This window comes from Danio aesculapii, chromosome 2, assembly GCF_903798145.1.
Source record: "Danio aesculapii chromosome 2, fDanAes4.1, whole genome shotgun sequence".
Classification (NCBI taxonomy): domain Eukaryota; kingdom Metazoa; phylum Chordata; class Actinopteri; order Cypriniformes; family Danionidae; genus Danio; species Danio aesculapii.
Genome location: NC_079436.1, coordinates 26,576,444 through 26,597,267, shown reverse-complemented (window position 1 = coordinate 26,597,267; position 20,824 = coordinate 26,576,444). Strand labels below are relative to the sequence as shown.

The window sequence follows — 20,824 nt, the reverse complement described above, 5'->3', positions numbered from 1 at the left end:
AAATGATGTAGGCTAGCCCAAATATCTAGTCTTCTTAACCTAGAAGTGAAAACACCAGTTTCAACCAGCTAAAACCAGTATCATAAGCATGTACAAAAACACCTTTAAAATACATTCTGAAAGTCAATGTCTCGTGCAACAGTCTGCTCAGATTCGAGGACTAAAATCACACACAAGATCGGTTTCTGACGTCAAATCGACTTGTTCTGTGTTTGTATGTGTGTGTGAGAGTGAGTGGGTGAGTGAGAGAGAGAGAGAGAGAGAGAGAGAGAGAGAGAGAGAGAGAGAGAGAGAGAGAGAGAGAGAGAGAACGCGCCTCACGCGCTTCCACAGTGTCGGGCAAAATGGCGGACAAAACGCCAGGTGGGGCCCAGAAAGGCAACTCTAAGGTATATTATGACTTTTACGTTTTATTTCAGCATTTTAAAGTCAATTTATTTGGTTTATGATACGAAACGCAGAATAATTTTGCGATTGACTATTAAGTGTGTTTTTCTGGCATTTGAGAAAGGTCCATTGAGCAGCTCAGTTGTGATGCTAACGCGCTAGCAGTGTTGTTAGCTAGACACCGGCGGTGCACAGATTTTCTCTGTAATATAATAAAATATGTTTGGTATATATGCTGCACTTTGCCTAGCTATGTTATGTGTTATTATAAGTTTGACACCACCACAGAACATGAACTAACGTTAAGTTGCGGTATTTTTATTGTTTGATGACAATGCTAACACGGAACGCAGTGTTTATGAATATTACAGTGTTATATTGATCTCCGAATGTTTTGAACACACCTGTAACGTTAGAGAGGAAATAGGAATTGTTGTTGCTGTTAATATCAAATTCGCGAATTTGCATGTTTAAAGTTGGGCTGACATGTCAGTTTTGCTTTGAAGAGCTAACAAGTTTTGCTACATAGTGGCCAGTATTGCTAGCCACGTGAACGTGTCAAAACGCCTTGAGATACGTTAGATATACGTTTTAATTGTCATATATATTGTCACGTTACTTCTATATAATTCTGTATAATTGTTAATTCAGCTCATCTTTCCTGATACTCAGTGATAAATAAATGAATGTTTTCAATCATGGTGGCTGGAACGTCAAAGAAGTTAACCCTTGTGCACTGTTGGGGATGTTTTTATCCACCCTAGGGTGATTTTAAATCTTAATTTGGCCAGAACTTTTTCTGTGTTTCAGCTAGCAGAATGATTTTTGTTGACAAATCTTATTTTGGAAAAATGAAATGTTCCCACCCTCTTGTTAGGGATGAACACATCCACTAAATTTAACTGCTGTAAAATGCATCAAATAAATGTTTCAATTTTTTGCATAAATCTGTTAATCTTCCTCAGTCTTGGTCAAAACTACTAAATTGCTTAGATTATAGGATTTTAAATCTTTAATAGCCAAATTCATAAATGATGTCTCTGATTTGGTAAAAGAAACACAAAATTTTTCAATATAAAAGTAATTGTTGACTGGGTTTTTTCTAAAACATTGTATTAAAGTCTTGGACGTGAAACAGCATCGCCTTTGATGCATTGTTTTTGATTGATTTTAATTTTTTCTCCTTAATTTACTGTTGGTGGCTGTTTTTGCCCCATTGACTTCCATTATAACCACATTTTTTGATTACAGAAACATGACGCCATATAATTATGCATTTTTGATTGTTGGTCATTTTCCCTGTTGGTAAGAGGTGAAATTTGTAATTTTTACTGTTGATCATCAGTTGGCACCATTAACCCTTTAGATAGGCCTGTGCAAAAAAAAAAAAGCTTAGTTTTGGGGTTTTATATGGAGTATAACAGCAAATTAAGGTGTGTGTAAGAGTGATGTTTGCACACTTACCTGGATGTGTCTGTGAAAATCAAAATATGCATTTAGAACTACATGGAGGAACCAAAAACAAAGACTGCATTTATGTAGCACCATCAAATGTGGTGATAATGGAAGTCAATGGGTCAAACACAGCCACCAACAGTAAATTAGGGAGAAAAAATGAAAATCTAACAAGGCATCAATGCCAATGTTGTTACTAATCGTTCACGTGTCCAAGACTGTGGAAAAAAAGGTAAAAAAAATCCAGTCCACAATTACTTTTTATATTGAAAATGTCATTTTTTTTATTTTATTTTTATTTTTTTTATACCAAATCAGTGACATCAATTGTGAATTTGGCAATTAAGGAGTTAAAATCCTGTAGCTTTCTAAACAATTTAGTAGTTTTGATCAGGACTGAGGTTGATTAACAGATTTATGCAAACAAAAACAAAAAAATTGAAAGAAATATTTATCTCATGCACTTTTACAGCAGTTTAATTCAGTGGATGTTTTCATCCCGAGCATAACAAAATGGTGGTACATTTGAACAGTGCACAAGGGTTAAGCAAACCCTTAAATAAATAATTTTCACAATTTCTTGTTTTCCTTCCGTAGGGACTATAGGAATGTATTAACATCTCTTTTTTAAGTCTAGAAGCTAAAGATGTATCTTTAGACAAGTGATGTTATGCCTGTCAGTATATAATCAATTGTTTATATTTTTTACGCAGGCTTTATTGGAAAGTAAGCTAAAGGCTTTCAGTATTGGCAAGATGGCAGTTGCAAAAAGAACACTAAGTAAAAAAGAGCAAGATGAAATCAAGAAGAAGGTAAGAAAAAGAGATCCAGTAAGGTCTTACCAGTCTAAAGGTTTGCATGCACTTGTCAATGGCGTGTTATCTTCTGTAACCATTGGAGTATCAAGTTATCAAATTATATTTTAGTACAGTTTAATTTGTCTTAAGTTTTCTAGTAATGATCTTCATGTTTCTTCTTGTGTTTCTTTAGTTTGGTTATAATATTAAAAGTTGTAGTGTGTGTCCATTAATTGTGACTGCTTTTTTTTTTTCTTCTCTCTCGGTGTTACCATTTACAAAACTAAAAATTGTGTGGTGCTTTAGTGTTTTAGAAGTCCTCATGGTGTTGCCTTAGCAAAAAAGAAAAACTTACTATTCGTGCATGACCTATTTTGGCCTATCTAAAATTTTTGGTTGCTTAATAATACAATCATAAAGAAATGTGATATGGAATATATTTTTAAAATGTTCTTTCCAACATATTCATTTTATTTAACTGAAAAGAAAGCATTACTACAACTTCTAAAAGTGACCAGGCATGCTTTGCTGTTGCATAAAACAAATCAGAAATTTTAACAATGTAAACAAACAAACAAACGTAAATGTCATCACCATATTTGTATTTAGATAATTATCACTACATTACCAGTATAGTTGTATCATCCTGAAAACATCAAGTTTGAACAATCGCGAAAACAAAAACACTTGAAGCAAAGTATAATTGCTGTTAATATTGCTTGCTTGGTTATATTTCAGCATCCATACTAAATTATGACAGATTTTTGGATAAGAAAACCAGCAAGTCAACTCTGCTTGGTTTCAGAAATACATTAATGTATAACTGCAGACATACCAAGCCTATAGTCGTAAATGAGATATCATATCCTGGAAAAGGAGGCATGATGACAAAATACTTGTATTAAATCACTAGTTTACTGTAAACCATTGCCTTAAGCACATTTGTGATATTTTGATATATTTCACAGCCCTAATAATCAGTTGTCATTCTCAAAGTCACAGATAAATGACATGTCATAGTACATATTGCATACAAACAAAAGCAGAAACATAACATCCTGATAATTCTCACATGCTTTGCACAAGTTTACCTTATTGCAGTTGGATAAATATCTGACACGTTTTCACAGGAGGATGAAAGGGCAGCTGCAGAGATCTATGAGGAATTTCTTGCTGCCTTTGAGGGAGGTGAAGGAAAAGTGAAGACTTTTGTACGTGGTGGGATTGCTAATGCTACGAAAGGTAGGATTATTATGTGAATGTTTCTGCAGTGACCTTAAGGCTGATTTTTTTTAATCTGGGGTCTAATTCTACAGTTATACAATGTGATGTAAGCAAATGCTAAAAATGGACATGCACTGTTTATTTTTGTCTCTCTATATACATACTAGATCCTTTTTTTTTTGTTTGTTTCAGATTGCAATTTAAAATATTTTTTTCTGTAATATGTTTGAATGTTTGTTTCAACATTCCTCATAATTGTCAATGCCTTTATATCGATTACGTTTCCATTACAGAGGAATCGGCAGCCGATGAGAAGAAAGGAAAGCTCTACAAACCAAAATCAAGGATTGTGGAAGCTAAAAGTTTTTTACCTTTGGAAACCCCACAACAGTTTTTACCAATAGATAAACGCAATGTGAGTCTTTAGTGATTTATTTTCGTATTACCTTATTTTAAAGCATCTGTTTTGTCTTATAACGCATTTCTTTTCATTAACTAGGCATCGAAAAAGGGAGACAAAGAAAAGAAAAAGAGCAACCTTGAGCTCTTCAAAGAAGAACTCAAACAGTAAGACAAATGAACTCAAACAGCCTGTTTAATGTGCTGAAATAAAGATCGTCTTAATAAACAATCCTTTGTTTTTCAGGATACAGGAGGAGCGTGATGAACGTCACAGGTTGAAGGGCCGAGTCAGTCGTTTTGAGCCTCTTCCCACAACGGAAGGAAGGCGATCCTGTAAGTTATGTTTTTTATCTCTCTCTTTCTCTCTCTTTCCTTTTTCTTTTCTTTTTTCCTCCTCCACCAAAGCAGTCCGTTTCCCCCGTGTTCACCCGTGGAGTCAGACCCAGTCAAGTTTGCGCCCCTTCCACATGTCTTGGCCGCTGCCACAATTCGGCAGCTTATACGCTTATTATAGTCAGGAAACAAAATTCACACTGCTTTTCTTCTGCTTTTAGCGGATGGTTCTTCACGAAGAAACCGTCCGTCCAGTGGTAATTTTGTTTTATATACTGTGTAATGCAATGAGCATTTTGCTTTTATGTATCCCATCATGGAAGAAGAGATGGGTCAAACATCAGTTGTTTTTTTAGAGTTGTCATTTTGCTTTTCAGTCTTGGATGATTCGGCTCCTGGCTCACATGACGTTGGAGATCCGACAACCACAAATCTGTATTTAGGCAACATAAATCCTCAGGTAAAGTCCTTTTTTTTTTTCTTCTTCTTCTTCTTCATAGATGCTAGTGTTAGCTTATTTCTCAAACCCAGTTTGCAATGCTGAAACACACTCTTTCACACTCCAGATGAATGAGGAGATGCTCTGCCAGGAATTTGGTCGGTATGGTCCCTTAGCCAGTGTGAAAATCATGTGGCCTAGGACTGATGAGGAGAGGGCCAGAGAAAGGAACTGTGGCTTTGTAGCCTTCATGACGAGGAGAGACGCTGAACGTGCACTTAAACATTTAAATGGTAAATATATTTGATCCAATCTGCCTGTGGTTGACCAATATAACTTGCCAAATCAATTGATGTTTGGTGCTTTTATTTGCCTGTTAGTTGTATTCGGGGGCAATAGGTGTATGACTCTTTTATTATGACAAGATGTAAACTATGTAATGCATTTGTTTGTTGTTGATCAGTGATTTTGACTTATAAATAAGGGCAAGTGTTATTTTTTTTTGTCTACGTACTTTCAGCATGCTAATGCACTTTTTTTTTTTTTTAGTTATTTATGAAAAATCCTGCAATAGATTTTCAGATTCAAGAAGTTGCTACATAAAGAATAAATCAGATTAATTTACCCATTTAATTTAAATCACGATTCACTTTAAAGTTTTGGTTTTTAAAACTATGTATTGTATTACACATTTAATTGCACCAATTCTTATCTGTGCTTTTAAAAAACTGTATTCAAATAGTGAATGTTTTTGTCTAAGGGTGTGCTCATATTTGTAATTTTTTTTATCTGTGTAATTTGATATTTTTTCCACATTTTATTTTATTTTTTATTTTTTTCCACATTTTTTTTTTTCCACATAACTTTTTATTATTATTTTTTATTTATTCACTTTTTGTGCAGTAATACCAATATATTCACACCACATAAACTTGCATGTAAAATAAGTAAAAAAAAGGGCTTAACACAAACCTATATTTTAACCATTTTTCCCCAAACCTTCCTGAAAATATCCGTTATTATCCTCAACATAAATGTCAGTTTTTCCATTACCTGGATTTCTTCAATTATCTCAAACCACTGCTTATGATTCAACGTTAAGGCTTTAAGCCAGTTCTTTTGTTATAGTCTTTTTGCATGCCACAAGAAGAATCTTACACAAATATTGGTATCATTCTTAAAAATGACTGAGCTTAACAAAATTCATTTTATAATTAATTACTTTTTTTGTCTGGAGCAAATGAATCTAGAGAACGAAAATACAATAGGAACACCATTAACTGAACCAATCCTCCCAAATGTAAATACACCCTGAGGCACTTAAATCAACCATCAAAAAAAGACTAAAACAATCCATATCAATCAGCTAATGTTATGTATTGGAAAAGTCATTTAGCATATTTTACACATTCTTGTCTCTTAAAACCAGTAATTAATTTAGCAAATGCTGTCTGTTTCAGGTAAAATGATAATGAACTTTGAAATGAAACTGGGATGGGGCAAAGGTGTACCAATTCCTCCTCATCCAATATACATTCCACCTTCAATGATGGAGCACACCCTCCCACCTCCACCCTCCGGCCTGCCCTTCAATGCCCAGCCCAAAGAGAGGCTGAAGAACCCCAACGCGGCCATGCCTCCCCCTCCAAAGTGCAAAGAGGAGTTTGAGAAGGTAACTTGGCATATGTGGGACAAAACGATTTTGTTTAGAATGGTCTTAAGTGTAGTTAGGAACAAAAGACTATCTTAGGAATGTTTACTTACATGTATTGTATTGTATTTGAGTGTGTGGAGAAGGTGCAGATATTTAAATCTAATACTATTTAAAAGAATAAATATTTTGGCCATAGAATTGTGCAATTGTAGTTAATTATAAAATAAAATTGTTAAAAAAATGTATGAATGTACCATGCTGATTTTACCGGTAAGTGTTTTTGTGTAGATTATTCATTGTACAAGACATGCAAGCTAGTATGAAATTGATACTGTTTAAGCTTAAAATATATTAGTATTTTATGGATCATTCAGATCATGTATGATTTCACTGCCTCTTGCTCCTCTAAGGAATGTTCAGTCAAGTTTTAAAACTGACACCATAGAACACGTTTGTTGTTGTAGGAGTTTATGATGCATTTAGTGTTATGCCTGTTTCTTTTTAACAATACTCACATATATTCTATGTTTATTATCTGATGTGACTTCATATCCAGACTCTGTCGCAAGCCATAGTCAAAGTGGTTATCCCAACAGAAAGGTACATGTTTTTCTTTTTTTCCAAATTCTTATGAAATGTAGAGAACTTATCCCATCTCTGTAGTTTAAACGATTGGCCATATCCATGCTACCAGAAGCTGCTTTGAGTGAGCAATAGTTGAGGCCTTGCATGAAACTCATGTACAGCTACTAACAATACAAAGTACACACATGCATTGTTTTTAATTGTTCAAGACATTACATCACACTGCTCGGGTAGTGACATTCAAATTAGTAGAGGGAGTTATATAGATGAATGATTTAGTAGACAAAAATCGTCCTCTCGAAAGATTGGGATTAGATTAAAAAAAGTTTATAAAGTTAAATAGATACCAAATGATGTTTAACAGAGCAAGGACTTTTTCACAGTATGTCTAATAATATTTTTTTCTTCTGGAGAAAGTCTTATTTGCTTTATTTTGGCTAGAATAAAAAGTTTTTAATTTTAAGGTAAAAATTATTAGCCCCTTTAAGCTATATTTTCTACAGAACAATGCATCGTTATACAATAACTTGCCTAATTACCCTAACCTGCCTAGTTAACCTAATTAACCTAGTTAAGCCTTTAAATGCCACTTTAAGCTGTATAGAAGTGTCTTGAAAAATATCTAGTAAAATATTATGTACTGTCATCATGGCAAAGATAAAATAAATCTGTTATTAATTATTAAATCTATTATGATTAGAAATGTGTTGAAAAAAATCTTCTCTTCGATAAACAGAAATTGGGGGAAAAAATAAACAGGGGCTAATAAATCAGGGGGTTGAATAATTCTGATAAAACTGTGTATATATATGTATGTGTATATGTATCTCAGGAGTGTATTAAAAACTAAAGCCTCATTTATAGTCGTCGTGTCTGCTAGTTCGCTTGAGTGTGCGGTGACTCTGACACAGTGTTTGCGGAGGTTCGCTTAAGTGTGCGCCACATGATTTCGGCTGGAGGAGTGCACAAAGTTTTTTTTGAGACTCAAGCAAACCGTTTGCACGGTGCCGTGTTTGATTTGAGCTGAATATGAATCACTTTGATAAGAGTTTGTCTGAAAAAGGTACGACTGTACAGATATCTTTATGATCCGTCCATGCATGAACATGGGGATAACCAGATGGCCAATAATTTGGCTCGAAATTGCAACGGCTGTGGTGAAAGGAGGAAAGTTTTTGTAAAAAAAAGTTTAGAAAATCTTGAGGGAAAAGTTTGTTAAAACCAAAAAGAGAGGCCATGGCAAAAGTACAGACTCCATATGTTTTTCCATCATTTGTAGGTTTTACACTGATTTATACATTACAATTTTGAATTTAAATTAATTTAATAGTTACAAAACTAAAATGAAATAACAAATTATTTACTTGATAACTGAAAAAGAATATTTGAACCTATCGGCTTCCCTTGTTTTTCTGGGCTTTATTGGTGACCATGATCTGGAGTGATGCACCATTATTGCCTTTTTAGCATACAAGTTGAGGACACAACCTAGCCAGACAGTAATGTGTGAATTATGAAGCAGGCTAAATCTAAAAAATCGTCAGTATTTTTTAGTAAGTGTTCTTTTTTTGCTTTTATTATTGCCATAATAAAAAAGCAACCCATGTTCTGTTGTTATTTATATTTTAATAAACTTTAATAGGTAGAACTGTTTGATTGAAAAAACATTTTAAAAGGTTATAAAAATCTTTATTTTCATAAACTATTTTAATGATTATAATTAAAAATCCTAAACGATATTAATGACATGACGTGGTTTCGGAAACGTCCCACCTCTCTGTTTATTCGTCTGACGTTACGGACAGTTTCTTTTGACCGCCCTCCTGTCATTTTAAAAAATGTCTCATTGCCGAACATGTCAAGTATTAAAGCCTTGTCCGTTTTGTGAGGTGCATGCGCACTCAGCAGAGGTCCGTGACGCGGTGCCAGGCGAAAGTTTAAATCAGCCTTGGGACTTCTTAATATTTGAAAAGATTTTATTTTGAATCAATGCTGGTATCAGTTTACATGAAGATTTTAGGATTACACAACAGTTTTCTGCTTTGATAAGAAGAAATGTTTCATAAACATTTGAGGTTTTATTTTACTATATTATAAATTTTACTTTTACAAGGAATTATTCTAAATATGATTGTTACAGCATGCTTTACAGATTGTTCCACACTAGTTTCTGAGAGAGTTTTTATTGGCCGCACTACATCAGATGTGATTCATTACACCACTACTAATGTAGCAGCTACAACACTGCACAATCACCTAGTGTCAGTTACACAAATCCAGTCCTCTGGCTATTGCTCACTTCAGCTGCCCCGGTAGCAGGGCACAAAAGCGACACACGATCCCCATAGTCTCAGTGACCTTTGACATTGGCCTTGGTGAGCAGCACAAGTTGAACTGTCTGCAGCAGCGAGGGACCAGAAAAGCGTCACAGGATGGATTGGGGAAAGTATACAGAATGATTGCCTGACATTGGTATGATCGGCTCCAATACTTGTGATCTGTGTTTCAGTACATTTTAAAAAAACATCATCTGTTGATTTTTATCGGCCACTTCACGAGCCAGTCAGGAAGCCAGTTGTTGTCCCCATCCCTTAACTAGAAAAGCTTACATGATTTTGTCCCTATCCATCCACACTTGTCTATTGTCAAAAAAAGCAAGAAAGATCACTTAACACTCGGCCTCACAGTTAGTAGCACGATCAGTTTTAAGTTACTAGGGCAAAATGCTATGGCTGAGACTCATATGTGTGTATATATAGAGAGGATTTTAATGATTTGATTGTTACAAGCTGTCATAGCTGGCAGTCAGTTTTAAATCTTAAAAGCTCAAACATCTTTATGACTCATGGATAGTAAGCTCAAGAATGTTGCATTTCATCAAATGTCATATATAGTAGTGGTTTAGGTGTGGCTGGTGATGGCGCTGAATCTGTTTTGCTTTAACTGTGTTTTTCTCGTAGGAATTTGCTCTCTCTCATCCACCGAATGATCGAGTTTGTGGTGCGTGAGGGCCCTATGTTTGAAGCTATGATCATGAACAGAGAAATCAACAATCCACTCTACAGGTGAGCCTGATTACAGTGATTCTGGAGAGAATGATGTGTCAGCAGAGAGTTAGCATCAAAGAAGGCACAGCAAAAAATAAACTGCTTTGTGCCACTGTTTCTACATGAATGATCTAATCCTAATGTCTGCATTTTCCTTTTGTTAAAGAATCAAAAATGACCTTCCCTCACTAAACCTCTAAAATAAAGCATCAGAAATGTTATTTTAATCCTCAGATTCATTTTGCATGAAGAAGTCACAGACTCTTAAACTAAGTGAATAAGGTTTTCCCTCATTAATCAGTGTGCAGTATTTTATAAATATTTAATCAGTGGGCGCCTCTTATTATTTAAAGTAGTTTTATATTTTCAATTGCTAAATGTGCCTGCATATTCATGCAAACGTTTTAGCAAGACCGTATTCATAGAAGTCAAAAGAGTATTCATAAAAGCCAATTCTTCATCAAAATTAACCCCTGAGATAATTTTTGTACCCTAGTTTGTGAAGTCTCTATGTAAAAGCCTTTCCCTAATGTTGGGTTGACAATAATCAATATATCGACTTAATCGCACAACACATGGGCAGGACCTCAATCATTTTTGGTGATGCAATGTATATCACCAATATATAAAAACTAGGGGTGTCCCGATCAGTTTTTTTTGCCCTCGAGATCCAAGTCATTTGATTTTAAGTATCTACCGATACAGAAACCGATCCGATACTTCCATAATACATAAAAAAGAATAAAGAGCGAAGAAACAGATCCAGGATGTTCCTTATGTTTTATTTTATTCACCTTATTTTAACATTGAACGACTCAACAAACAACAAACACTTTTGGACTTTAGTGCAACTGTAAATATAAAAAAATCTAATATAAAAAAAAAAGCACCTCAATTTAAAATATCCGGCAGGCAATTCCAAGTTTTATTTATATATATATATATATATTGTATATAGTCATTCATTCATTCATTCATTCAAGTCCTCCGATCAAGTCTGAATTCGCATCATCGGATCTGAACATCCCTAATAAAAAACAATTCAAGCAACATTTTAGCTTATTGCACAACCTTTCTGTCTCTATTGAGGGTATAAGTGTCAGTATGGTTAAAAAAACACTATAGTATTTACTATAGATTACTATAGTATATTTTCATGTGGGTGTCTGACAACTGAAAAATAGATCTGGTAGCAGATATTGCAGCCTTGGTTGCTTCTTGACTTGACCTTTACCTTTTTTTGTATTTTTTGTAAACATTTACTTGTTTAGGATATATGATTTCACATTCTGATTCCAATGCTTAATTATTAAATTGTTAAAATGACTATAATGAAATTAAATATTCGTAAGAATAAAATTTTATGAGTTCTTTGGGAGAGTGTACTTGCATTATGATGCTAATACATTGTCGTTCTGGTGTTATATAATGAATATATAAAAAATGGTCTTAAAATGACGATAATATTATTTATCGCAATATACTTGGTGCAATTTATCATACAACAAAAAATAAATATTGTGACAGGCCTAATGTTGGGGTCATTTTAATAAAAAAATAAACTATCAATATCAAAGAAATTTTTCTACTGTTAAAATGGTAATTTTTGGATTTTTGGTCAATAGGAGGGTTAATATGTAAAAAAGAAATTCTTATGCTCTACTGTCTAGTCCTCACTCTGTATTTTCCACAGTTCTCTGGTCTGTTTTCTAAACGCCTTTGTGTAAATTCAACAGGTTTTTATTTGAAAATCAAAGTCCAGCTCATGTCTATTATCGGTGGAAGTTATACACCATTTTACAGGTTAGTCTCATTTCTTTTTGATTTTCTGTCATAAAAATGTCTTAGAAATGCATCGAGGTGTTAAATTTCAACAAAATCCACTCATAGGGGGAGTCACCAACAAAATGGAAAACGGAAGACTTCAGGATGTTTAAGAACGGTTCTCTTTGGCGACCGCCTCCTCTCAACCCATATTTGCACGGCACTCCTGAAGATGAGGAGCGCGAGGATGAAGACGACGAAGAAATCTGCAAAAAGGGTTCCTTGAAGGACGAGTATGTCTGTGCATCAAAATCTGAATTTCCATTAGATCTAATAAATGGTAAAACAGGCTGCGGGTGTGCTTGTATATAATAAAATAATGTTCAATTAATTGTACAATGTTAAAATGCTTTTAGCTTGAATATCATTTTTCCTGACTTCAGTAGCCATATATGAGAACAACAATTCATAATTTACCTCAAATTAAGAGAAAAATTGGTTCTTAGCACATTGGTTCTTGTGTGGCTGTGAAGTGCTTTCTCTCCCATATTTGATAGCTCGGTATTGGTTTTATGAACATTTCTTTTAGATTTTCTTGTACCCGTTAACACTCGTTTTTAAAGTGGTCACAAAGCCAAAGCTCTTAAAAATTCACATTATCCTGGCATTAAGGGCTGCATTTTATTTAAAGGACTGCTGGTTGTTTCGTGTGAAAGGAATAAAATAAAGCGGAAAAATAACCAACATTTTGATAAAAATGCGTTTTAATAGAAAAAAAGAAACAATAAATTGTATAAATGGAAACACAAATTTAAAACCACAAACAAAATATCTCTGATATTTTATGACTTGGACAAAGAAAAATTCCATGACCCGTGGTAACCCTGTGAATTCTTCTAGTATGAAGCTGCCATGCTTTTGGTTGATTATGTGCACTTAATATTCTGATCTGCTGCAGGGAAAGGGATAAATTAGAGGAGTTGCTCCGGGGTCTCACACCGAGGAAGAGTGATATTGCAGGCGGGATGTTTTTCTGCCTCACTCATGCTGACGCGGCTGAGGAGATTGTGGAGTGCATCGCCGAGTCTCTGTCCATACTCAAAACTCCTCTGCCAAAGAAGGTCACCTTTATGCTGCAAATTTAACATTGATGGATTTTTGCTTGCATGGCAGAACTTTTGTTTACATCTGCATTTCTGTCCTCCTTCAGATTGCAAGGTTATATTTGGTGTCAGATGTGCTTTATAACTCCTCTGCAAAAGTTGCTAATGCCTCCTATTACAGAAAATTGTAAGTGTGTTTAAGTGCCCATTTAAGGTCTTTGTTCTTGTTTTTTTTCCTGCTCAATTAGTTTTATTTTTTCTTTCTTTTACAGCTTTGAAACAAAACTATGTCAGATATTTTCTGATCTAAATGCTACTTATAAGACAATACAGGGCCATTTACAATCAGAAAATTTTAAGGTAAGCGGTCCTTCTCATATTTAACACACTTTTCTTAACGTTATAAACTTTCTGGAAATTCTGAATTTCGATTTCTGTCCTTACAGCAACGAGTAATGTCCTGTTTCCGTGCGTGGGAAGACTGGGCAGTTTATCCTGATCCATTTCTGATCAAACTTCAGAACATTTTCTTAGGACTGGTCAGTCTTGATCCTGAAAAGGAGCCTGAAGAGCTTGTGCCAGAGGTTAGATTGAAGCAGATTGAGTTATTATTTCTAGAATTTAAGAGTGGCATCTAAACATGTACTGAATAACTATGTGTTTATAGCAACCAGAAAAGGTGGAGGACATTGATGGTGCTCCGATTGTGGAGGAGGAGTTGGATGGCGCTCCTTTGGATGACGTAGATGGAATGCCCATCGATGGAGCCCCTATTGATGGTGCATCAATGGATGACCTGGATGGACTGCCCATCAAGGGAGCGGATGATGATCTGGATGGAGTTCCCTGTAAGAATGCTGACATTCCCCTGCCAATCCCTTTTATTAGTATTCTTCTTACTACTACTACTACAGAGTACACTTAAAAGGATAGTTCAGCCCCAAATAATGTATTATTCCAACATTTACTCACCCATATGTTGTTCCAAGTCCATTTTATCTTTGAAACACAAATTGAAGGGTTTGTTCTCCCAAAACTTAAAATTCTGTTATTAATGACTCATCCTCATGTCTTTGAGAATGCCCTCAATCCCCAATCCCCTGAGACTTTCGTTCATCTTCAAAACACAAATTAAGATAATTTAGATTAAATCTCAGAGCTCTGTCATCCTCCATAAACGGCAACAGTTCTGGCTCCTTTAAAGTCCAAAAATATAGATACCTTTAAAACAGCCCATATGCCTTCAGTGGTTCAATCATAATATCATCAAGCTTTGTGAAAACTTTTGTGCACGCATAAAACAAAAATAACATGTTTATTCAACAGTTTCTTTTCCTCAGTGTCAGTATAGGGTGCACATTCATGAGATCACTCTGTTGCTCTGATCCTGACAAATTACCTCAGATGTGCCTGTGCTTTGTTTCAAACAGAGGATATCGCACACAAGCATCTGAGTGATCCATCTGTGCAGAGTGCTCATGAATGCGCACCCTATACTGACACTGAGTAGGAGAAACTGTTAAATAAAGAAGTTGTTTTTTGTTTTGTGTGGGGAAAAGTATGCTCTCAGCTCGATAAAATTCCAGTTGAACCAATCGACACATGATCTGTTCTGAGGATGTTTTTGGTATTTTTTTGGACATAGAACAAGCTGTTACCAACGTTGCTGTCTATTGAGGATTTAGTCAGATTTAATCTAAAATATCTTAATTTGTATTTTGAAGACAAACAAAGGTCTCAGGGGTTTGGAAAACACAAGGGTGAGTAAATAATAACAGTATTCATTTAATACCAAGTAATTCATTTCCGGGTGAACTAACCCTTTAAGATATTTTTAATGAAGTGTTTTTCTGGCTGTTTCAGACTAGTGCTTTTAGGCATTTTCAGTGTATAATCTAATTTAAAATAAAACCTTTTTGATTCAGGAGCTAGAAGAAACCTCATTTTAACATCAATATTATGTGATCATGTTATGTGCTCTATCCAAGTGTGTCTATCACAGGTAAATATGGCTTTTTAGCCAACTTAAGTCTGTATGTAATAAGTGATTGTGTCGATTTTCAGCACTTTGATTAGACCACTTCATGTTTATGGATACCTTTTATTATGTCTTTTTGAATCTTTCAAGTTTTAGTTATATGAAGTTAAAATGTAGGGACAAATCTCTCTGGTTTCATTGAAATTATTATAAGTTGCATTTCTAAAATCAAATACATGAAAAACATGGAGCGGTAAAGAAGGGCAGAATGTTCTTTTATTGCAAAATATTTCTCGGACTAATGTTAGTTTTGTTTTGTTTTTATTCAGTGGATCAAAAACCAGGTTTTAAGGTTGCCCCATCAAAATGGGAAGCAGTGGATGGTGCTGCTTTGGAGGCTCAAGGTTAGTCCAAATGACACTTATCACATTGTCTAAACTTTCATTTTCTCCTCAGATACACATTATAAATGCATTTCCCTTCTCTCTCTCTCTATTTCTAGCTGTAACTACGTCAAAATGGGAAATCTTTGATCAACCAGAAGAATCTGAGAAAAGTAAAACAAGGTAAGTTTTACCAAGTTTGAAAAACATCACATTCTCTGACTTAAACAATAGTCACAAAATTTGTCTGGTCTCATGCACATACATTTGTTATTAGGGCTCAAGGAACAATGAAATATTCACAAATTGCATCATAATGTTCATAATAAATATCTTGTCATACAACTAGAATCTAAGAACAAGCCACTGCAAAGAGGCAAACCAAATATGAAAAACGAGTAGATGAAAACAGGCAACAGCAACTAATAATGCAACTCTCACTCAGCCTTTAATTACACTTGCTTATAAAAAGAAAATAATCTTACACATTAGACAGCAAGCTAAAGCTAAAACTTTGAGCTAAAACAAGCTTTGATATCTAACTTCTATCAATCACAGAAGATTAAAGCCCCTATGAAAACGGTCATTGTACAACAGATTTATGCTTATTTCAATTATTAAATGGGATAAAAACTTGTAAGTTGTATCAGCTACAAAATTCTTGTTGGCGCATTATAAACTACATTAGTTTTTATCTAATTTATTTTCACTGTCTTACCATAGCACAAAAAGTGAAGCAGAAAGCAAAAACTCCCACAAGAGCTCCAGTGCTGTGGACCAGCAGTCCTACAGTAATCCTGTTAGAGAAGAGTACGATTTAAAGTCAGCAAAGTTTTCAGAGACGAGCGAGGAGAAGCGTGCCAAACTACGAGAAATTGAGGTACATTAAAATCCTCGAGGTGTTTAAGCTACTGCTATACAATCTTTAATCAGTTTGGGGATCATAATCGGTTTCCTTTGTGTTACAGCTTAAAGTCATGAAGTTTCAAGATGAGCTTGAATCTGGAAAACGGCCCAAAAAATCTGGACAGAGCATTCAGGAGCAAGTAGAGCTTTACCGGGATAAGTTACTACAGCGGGTTAGTATCAGCTTTTATGTTGGACATTTTGGTTAATGTATGTTGGTTTGTTTTTAAGCTAAGGATGCTGCGATTGATCGGCTGATAATCACATGTAATGACTGGATCGGTACTCACCAATCTGGCGGATCTCATGAACCGATCGCAGGGTTTTATTTATGAGTTTACAAGCAGAGAAAGACTCATGTGCTCCCATATTTTATGATTATACTATACAGCAGCCACAACACATGAGGTAAATGATGTGTAATGAGCAAATGAGCTCCCGTTACAACAGCTAAAATATATACAGATGCGGTGCGACTTGTTTATACAGTCTATTGGCGCAATAATTTCATTAGTCTATTTTTTATGAATAGTTAATATTATAACTTGTAATACTTATTGCAATAAATTGTCTTTTATAGGCATATTTCCTTTTAGTAAAGTAATTGATTTATAAATGTGCATTTTGACTTGTGCATCAAATATGCGCTCAACTTTTTCTTGATTGAGACATCTTGAATTCTTCTTTCATCATTTGCAATGTTTCCAAATTGCATTATTTGTGTTTTTTTTTATATCGGTGTCATTTTATTTTCTGTAAAGCTGCTTCTGACCATGGCATGTCCATGGTAGATGGTTAAAAGAGATGTGTTTAAGCTATTCTATACAGCTGCCTTGTTTTCTTAGCTAAGTCAAGATGTCCACTTAAGTATCATACTTTGAGGGAAAATGTGCTTAATGCATTATAAATCTTGAAGCATTAGAATCGGTACTCTGTATCGGCCGATCATCATGACAAAGAATCAGTACTCTGAATTGGCTGCAAAAATCCTGATTGGAGCGTCCCTATTTTAAACTATTGTTTTTGCACATTGTTCAGGAAAAGGAGAAAGAGACGGAGAAAGACAAAGAGAAAGAAAAAGAAAAGGAGAGAAAAGACAAAGAGAAATCAGACGTGTTCCACAAGGAGAAAGACAAAGATGAATCCACACCGGGTAGAAAAGAAAAGTAAGAGGAGAACTTTAATAGTTCCCCAGTGAAACTGATACGTTTTCAGTGTGTTCATTGTTGTTTCAATGTCCCGCCAGAAAACGGAGGCACAGTCCGTCCCCCAGCCCGACTCGAAGCAGCAGCAGCAGACGGGGCAGATCACCTTCACCCCGATCAGAGCGCTCCGATAGATCCTACACAAGAGACAGCTCTCGATCAGCTTATAAAGACTCTCCTAGAGAAAGCAACCGCAAGTCATCTAAAAGGTAATCTTCATTTCTTTTAGTTGTAGTTGGCTTGTTTTGGTTTGTTTCAGTCAGTATATGCATGTTTTTGGAATGGGGTGTATGCAGACAGACTTTCAATTCAGCTAGCCAGCCTCAGCGCTTCCGGTGAACTGTCTTTCCAATATAAAATCGCCATGTTTAAGGTCTGATTTTTTTTAAAAAACATGTGGTCTTCACTGCTTGATAAAGATACGATATAAAGTAGGTCGCAGACTAGACAAGAAACACTGCATTAAATTCCATTTCCCCCTGCCATGTCTTTAAAATATGACCCCAGTTTATTTTACCCCAGTATTTCAATTCAATTCACCTTTATTTGTATAGCGCTTATACAATGTAGATTGTGTCAAAGCAGCTTCACATAAAAGGTCATAGTAAATTGGAACAGTGTAGTTTAGTTTGTAGTGTTTAAGTTCAGTTCAGTTGAGCTCAGTTCAGTGTGGTTTAATAATCACTACTGAGAGTCCAAATATTGAAGAGCAAATCCAACGATGCGCAGCTCTACAGATCCCGAACCATGCAAGCCAGTGGCAACAGCGGAGAGGGAAAAAAACTTCACTAAAGGCGGAAGTGAAGAAAAAAAACCTTGAGAGAAACCAGGCTCAGTTGGGCACGACCGTTTTAATTTCTCCGCTGGCCAAACGTCTTGTGCAGAGCTGCAGTCTCAGTGGCGGAGGCTGGAAGCTGGCCTCAGCGAAGACTCGTCTGTCTCTGGACCGTCACAGGAATCAGTCTCATGTTCTCCACTCTTCCATGACCATCACAGTAGCTGCTCAGGATTCGGTCTGGTCCAGGATATGGAAACCTTGGGATCATCTCGTCGTTGGTCTTGGATCGAATCAGTGACTCTGACTCTGACTTTTTAGAGTTTCTGCGCTCACCTGCTGATCCTGATGGCGCTAGCGATTACACAGTCTTCTTGTTTTACACTTGAAATTAAATGAATGCTTGAGTCTATTTAACTGAATGTATTGTAATGACATTGCAACATCGATGCTGTAATAGGAGCCTTATGAAATTGAAAATAGTCACCGGAAGTTTATCATTGGCTGAAAACCACTAGCTGTGCATATACCTCATTAGGCTCAACCTAATGTCTCGTTTTTGAATATGATTTCAGGTCTCCTTCACCTCCAAGAACTCCCAAGAGGTCGCGAAGGTCCAGATCAAGAACGCCCAAAAAGTCCTCAAAGAAATCCAGATCGCGGTCCCGATCGCCCCATCGCTCACACAAGAAATCCAAAAAGAGCAAACACTGAGAGATTATCAAATGATGCCTGGGTCGTCTTTTGTGCCTCAAATTTGTCCTGCAAATCAGTGCGAGGGACATTCCCTCTCTCAGCCCTCCTGGTTTTGATTCTCATTCACACAGTGTTTAAGGCTCATCTATAGGCTGTTTTATAACATCGTCCAGGAGATTCTGTTGATGTTCCACGTGTCCGAAAACAAAATAACTGCAGTGCTTCGGGGCAGTCATCCATCAATATGAAAACTTCTCTTTTTTTTTTTGTTTTTTTTTTCCCTTTTTGTCATTGTTTTTAGATCCCATGAAACTGACTTAAATTAAAATAGTGTAAGTTTCAGTTGTATAGATGTTTGCTTTTCAATAAAGACACAATTTATGTGACTCCCTTGCGTTTTGCTTGGAAGTGCGTCCCGTATAAAACGTCACATTTTTAAACCTATTGTATTAATGAACCCATTTTAAGCTGGTGAAGTTTTAGGATGGCACCTCTTTTACCCCTTTTATTCTGATGCACATTCTGTAAAGTTTCAGCTCAAAATATCCATCAGATTATTTATTAGCCTCCAGAATCTGACCATTTTGGTGTCTGAGTACATTGCAGCTGTTTTTGTAGCCTGTGGCTTTTAATGCAAATGAGCTGCTTCTCCCCACCCACCGTTCCCACATGCGTGTCTGCTTCTCATCATGCATTACGCCAGATAAACAGCACAGAGACAGACACCGATCAAACTGAAATACAGCTCATCAGTCAAGAATACCAAGTAAGTTTGTTTCATGTGTTTGTGGTGGAGTTTATTCAAGCCCTTCTGAAATGATGAGTCTCACACACATGCCTTTTTCAGTACACACACACAGACTTATTTGCGTTTACTGAAACCATGCAGCCGTGGTGATTCTAGTGGTTAAGAGTTAACGATTTAACTGTCTTTTACAAGCATGCTCTGTCTTAAAATACTTATAAAAGTCACGGAGTTGTAACATATATTTTAACCCCAGTTTATTTGCGAAGAACTTTTGTGGTCATGTATGTACATGTTATAAACTTGTCAATTAATTCAGTAAGTGGGGACAACAACACTTACATCACATTGTGGTGGGCCTCAAAATCACTTGGATTTGGGTCCTATTTTAACATCAGGAAACATCAGAAAGAGACTTGTTGTGTTTATCTTACTCTAATATGACCATGGGGACACTTTACATACAAACAGTTCTGTCCAAATAACTTACAAATGTTGATTTTCATCATAGGTGCCCTTTAAAATGGCACAAACTCCAAAAAAAAATGGTCTTCTTCATGGTACCCTCAACTTAATATAAAAAACTACGGCATATATCTTGTACATAGACCCAATTTATATTCATCATAGGCAATTGTGTAAACCCTAGATGTAGCTAATCTTTTATTTAGAACCAATGATTTAATAACTGAAGTTGCAGTCGATGAATTTGAGCATCACAGTTGTGACATTCTGATCCTTTTAGGAAATTTGCTGTCGGTATAAATGAAATGTGTAATCTTAAGGCAGATGAGTATTAAAACAGTCTGTTTATTGGCCTGTTCCATGGCTTGTTCAGACAAGCACCCCACAAACAAACTCAGGTGAGTGGGCTTGACAAACTGTAAGACAGGCTCTGTATGCTGGGGCATAGCAAATATACAGCTACTCTGATTATTTGAAGTAC

General features: G+C 35.7%; 1 protein-coding gene across 3 annotated transcripts; it reads left to right on the top strand.

The window, feature by feature from the left end:
• Positions 1 to 306: 306 nt before the first annotated feature.
• Positions 307 to 19,519, top strand: u2surp (U2 snRNP-associated SURP domain containing). Of its 3 annotated transcripts, XM_056476301.1 has the most exons (26): positions 307 to 389; positions 2,556 to 2,654; positions 3,770 to 3,881; positions 4,157 to 4,278; positions 4,363 to 4,430; positions 4,510 to 4,598; positions 4,820 to 4,855; positions 4,976 to 5,058; positions 5,165 to 5,330; positions 6,498 to 6,709; positions 7,248 to 7,291; positions 10,237 to 10,341; positions 12,060 to 12,126; positions 12,214 to 12,380; positions 13,046 to 13,208; positions 13,298 to 13,377; positions 13,463 to 13,550; positions 13,637 to 13,774; positions 13,858 to 14,038; positions 15,498 to 15,572; positions 15,671 to 15,734; positions 16,275 to 16,431; positions 16,520 to 16,630; positions 17,496 to 17,623; positions 17,704 to 17,871; positions 19,013 to 19,519. In XM_056476301.1, the coding sequence occupies exons 1-26, from the start codon at positions 345 to 347 to the stop codon at positions 19,149 to 19,151; spliced, it is 2,907 nt and encodes a 968-aa protein (XP_056332276.1). In that variant the 5' UTR covers positions 307 to 344; the 3' UTR covers positions 19,152 to 19,519. The 3 variants fall into 3 exon arrangements, with proteins under 3 accessions (XP_056332276.1, XP_056332284.1, XP_056332293.1); XM_056476309.1 differs by lacking the exon at positions 4,820 to 4,855; XM_056476318.1 differs by lacking the exons at positions 307 to 389; positions 2,556 to 2,654; positions 3,770 to 3,881; ... (5 more) ...; positions 5,165 to 5,330; positions 7,248 to 7,291 and having other exon boundaries at positions 6,620 to 6,709.
• Positions 19,520 to 20,824: the final 1,305 nt, after the last annotated feature.

Bases quoted from the DNA above. Each gene is read 5' to 3' on its own strand.
- u2surp (XM_056476301.1), top strand. From the start codon at position 345: ATGGCGGACAAAACGCCAGGTGGGGCCCAGAAAGGCAACTCTAAG. The intron at 2,655-3,769 runs GTAAGAAAAAGA...ACGTTTTCACAG, and splicing joins AAGATGAAATCAAGAAGAAG to GAGGATGAAAGGGCAGCTGC. The intron at 14,039-15,497 runs GTAAGAATGCTG...GTTTTTATTCAG, and splicing joins TGATCTGGATGGAGTTCCCT to TGGATCAAAAACCAGGTTTT.